At 50.2% G+C, this 3,017-nt stretch overlaps 1 protein-coding gene across 1 annotated transcript; it reads right to left on the reverse strand.

Moving 5' to 3' along the window:
- Nucleotides 1-558: 558 nt before the first annotated feature.
- LOC126988750 (uncharacterized) lies at nt 559-2,280 on the reverse strand. Its single transcript, XM_050847122.1, has 2 exons — nt 1,364-2,280; nt 559-1,172 (listed from the first exon to the last, which is right to left on the reverse strand). Exons 1-2 carry the CDS (start codon nt 2,161-2,163, stop codon nt 566-568), a joined length of 1,407 nt encoding a protein of 468 aa, XP_050703079.1. The 5' UTR covers nt 2,164-2,280; the 3' UTR covers nt 559-565.
- Nucleotides 2,281-3,017: the final 737 nt, after the last annotated feature.

Below are 3,017 nucleotides of genomic sequence, written 5' to 3' on the forward strand. Positions count from 1 at the left end.
GGGGGTGACTCTCCTTGGCCAAGTTCATGAACTTTCTCGCCAGGCGACACACAACATCGTAGAGATCTTCTCGACTCGCCTCGTGACAAATCCATCCACACGTTATTCTTGAGAGGAAAATTTTAATAATGAGTAAAAGTTGGACAATCAGATCAAACACTCCTAAAAATGGGTCCAAGTGGAAGTCTAACTCCTTGAAATCAGTTTCAATGATTTCCGTAAGTTTGGCCTCCTCGTCGGCAGCGCCCTCACAGCAGTTTTCTAAGTACCGTGCAGCGAAGAAGCATCGCTGGGAGTCATGGGAAAAGCTGTACTGGGACAGCTGAGGAGAGGCACCTATGCTCGGAGCGTACTCCAAGAATGAAGAAAGGCAGAGACTTGCTCGGATACCGCACTCCTTTAACAAAATAGCCACACTGTTTTTATCAAGAATCAACGATGAGCAACATTTGGCTGAATGGAAGGACACCTCGTACAGTCGTCTGAGCCAGGCATCAATTTTCCCGGTGACATCCAGGCCTGGAGCAACGTCCGCCTGACACCGCGCCACAAGGTCACCTCGCTGTCACAGAGTCCTGTACAGATACATTTGCAGCACGGAAGGAAGGCGGGCTTCTCCCATGGAGCACTGGCCGCCACACCACAGCTCGGCTAGTAGTCGAAGCTTCAGGGGATTGGTTAACTCCTTTTCTTTAGATGTAATGACTTGCAGCCAGCGCAAGAAAACATCCAATGATTCTTTACTAATACCATCAAGGTTCATTCCAGTGATTAGCTTTGCCCTCTCAAAGTCATCAAACCCAACAAACGAAACGTTCAGAACTTTTCCCCAGAAGAGGTCGGTGAGAGAAGCGCTGAGCTCAGGTCTACAGGTGACGAGGACTGTGTGGGACTCGGTCTTGGAGTGAAGAATTTCATGCAGGAGACCTCGGGCCTCCCTGGTTGCTTCATCCCAAGCATCCACCAGCCACAGAACTTTCGCCTCTCGCAGAAGTCGCGTCAGGCTGGCCGTGTCCTCACACCATTGGGTGGTTTCGGGAAGTGTCCAGGTGCGAAGGTAGCGATGCAGATCACTGGACGTGACGCGAGCACAGGCGATGCTCAGTACCAGCTGATAGTCCGCAATGGCCTGCGCTCCCTGCCCCTCCGTCAGCCACGATGAGAACACGGCCCTGCAGTGACAATGGCATCAAACAACTACTGCACCCTAAGATGCTGTCCTTTTTAATCTCAATATATGCTATTAAGAACACCTTTGATACAAGTTTTTATTATGATAATGTTTCATGCTATAACCTGGAGGTTAAAGTAATATATAAACACACAGCGGGACTCCCTCCGAGGTCCTGGCCGTGAGACTTACTGACAGAGCGACGTCTTCCCGGCGCCCGCCTCGCCCGTGACATGGATGACCTGAGGCCGCGACCCGTCCTGGAAGGTGTGGCTGAACAGGTCACGGAGACGAACAAAAGAGCCGATGAGGGCGTCCCGAGTCGTGACCACAAGCCGCGGTTCGACGTAGTGGGGACGCTCCTGGCCGTGTTTCCTTTGTGACAGCTCGTGGCGTGCCAGACTTACAAACTTTTCAACGGTGATGCCTTCCTGAACGTGCCGCTCCGTCGCCACGTCCGCCTCCATGCTGGTCACCGCTTCGGCAATAGTGTCCTGGCTCTTCCCCGCCAGCTGGCCGGCCAAGGTCAACATCTGAGTCAGGAGACGTTTCTGAGTCATCGCCAGAGTGTCCAGGTCATCGTCGGTCACTTTAGTCTGTTCCTCAGGATTCTTGTGAGCATTCTCGTTACGAACACCTTTCAGCTGATACAGCACCTGCCCCAAGGAAGGTTGCTGCCCCGGTTTTACAGGACTGTGCCACGGCGGGTTGGCTGATGGGATATTACCAGCATGAAAAAGCAGCTTGTACAGGAGAGTAATGTCCATTTTTGCTGGAATAGTTCCTTCGAGAATCTTCTGTTTCTCCAAACGATCTAAATTCTTAAACACACCGGGATGTGCCGTGAAGAACTCGTCGAGGCTCTGCGAGTCGCCATCGTGGAGCCAGATAAAGGCACGTGCCATGTAGCGCGCCGGCACCACCATCACCAGGCGGGAGAAGCGGTAGTAGTTCAGGCTCTCCGCCTTGGAATCCTCCTTGACAGCAGCCATGGTACACACACGGTTTCAAGAGACACCTTCAGGTTCTACTCCGCGCACAGTGTAACAAGTGTAGTGTGTAACCCTGGCGAGGCTACAGCGCGTGGCAGCACTGCACAGAATCAGGGACAGACTGACTAGCGACTGGCTGATATCCGAGGCTCCTATCTTATCACGTCACTGATAGGCAGCGAGATAATGGCGACAATGGCACGGTCCATTAGTAAACTCACCTGCCTGTATGTCTGCCTGTCGGTCTGTTCTTTTGTCTATCAACAACAAGAAAACAGAAGTGATACAATTTAGAAAACGATATTGGCATACAAGGAATATTATTGATAAGTTCTGAGCTAAAGATTTGACATGAAAAATACCAACAAGCATTACGAATTAGAAGAAAAGAGACAAAGGTTAATTCGGCTCAAGAGGAGGAAACCATACTGAATCAAACTCGGCAGCCCAGACGCCAGATTGCCAAGGACAGCTTATCGGCACACGAACACTATCAACGAAAAGATAAAGGGCGGTGTTGCCAGACGCTTCCGCCTCTCACATCCACAAATTCCAAAGGCCGAAAATGAGATCCATCGCGTTCTCACGAGTTTTTTTTCCCACGTCCATGATATAGAAGCTTTGCCAAAATTACCACCAGGGTCATAGAAGTACCCATGAAAATGCTTAAAACTCCTACGAAAGCCTTGTCAAGTGTGCGTGCTCTTCAGCGCCGAAATGTTGAAGATACAAGAGGGAGATTATTTATTTATTATTCATTTTAGTTTTGGCTGCAGGCGGTGAACTTCATGACAAGGCTCGGGTGATATAAGAGATTAGATACCACAACAGCTGTCACTCTTATGGTAAATGTA

Source organism: Eriocheir sinensis, chromosome 70 (genome assembly GCF_024679095.1).
Source record: "Eriocheir sinensis breed Jianghai 21 chromosome 70, ASM2467909v1, whole genome shotgun sequence".
NCBI classification, from domain to species: Eukaryota; Metazoa; Arthropoda; class Malacostraca; order Decapoda; family Varunidae; genus Eriocheir; species Eriocheir sinensis.

Bases quoted from the DNA above. Each gene is read 5' to 3' on its own strand.
- LOC126988750 (XM_050847122.1), bottom strand. From the start codon at position 2,163: ATGGCTGCTGTCAAGGAGGATTCCAAGGCGGAGAGCCTGAACTACTAC. The intron at 1,173-1,363 runs GTAAGTCTCACG...TTGTCACTGCAG, and splicing joins GGGAAGACGTCGCTCTGTCA to GGCCGTGTTCTCATCGTGGC.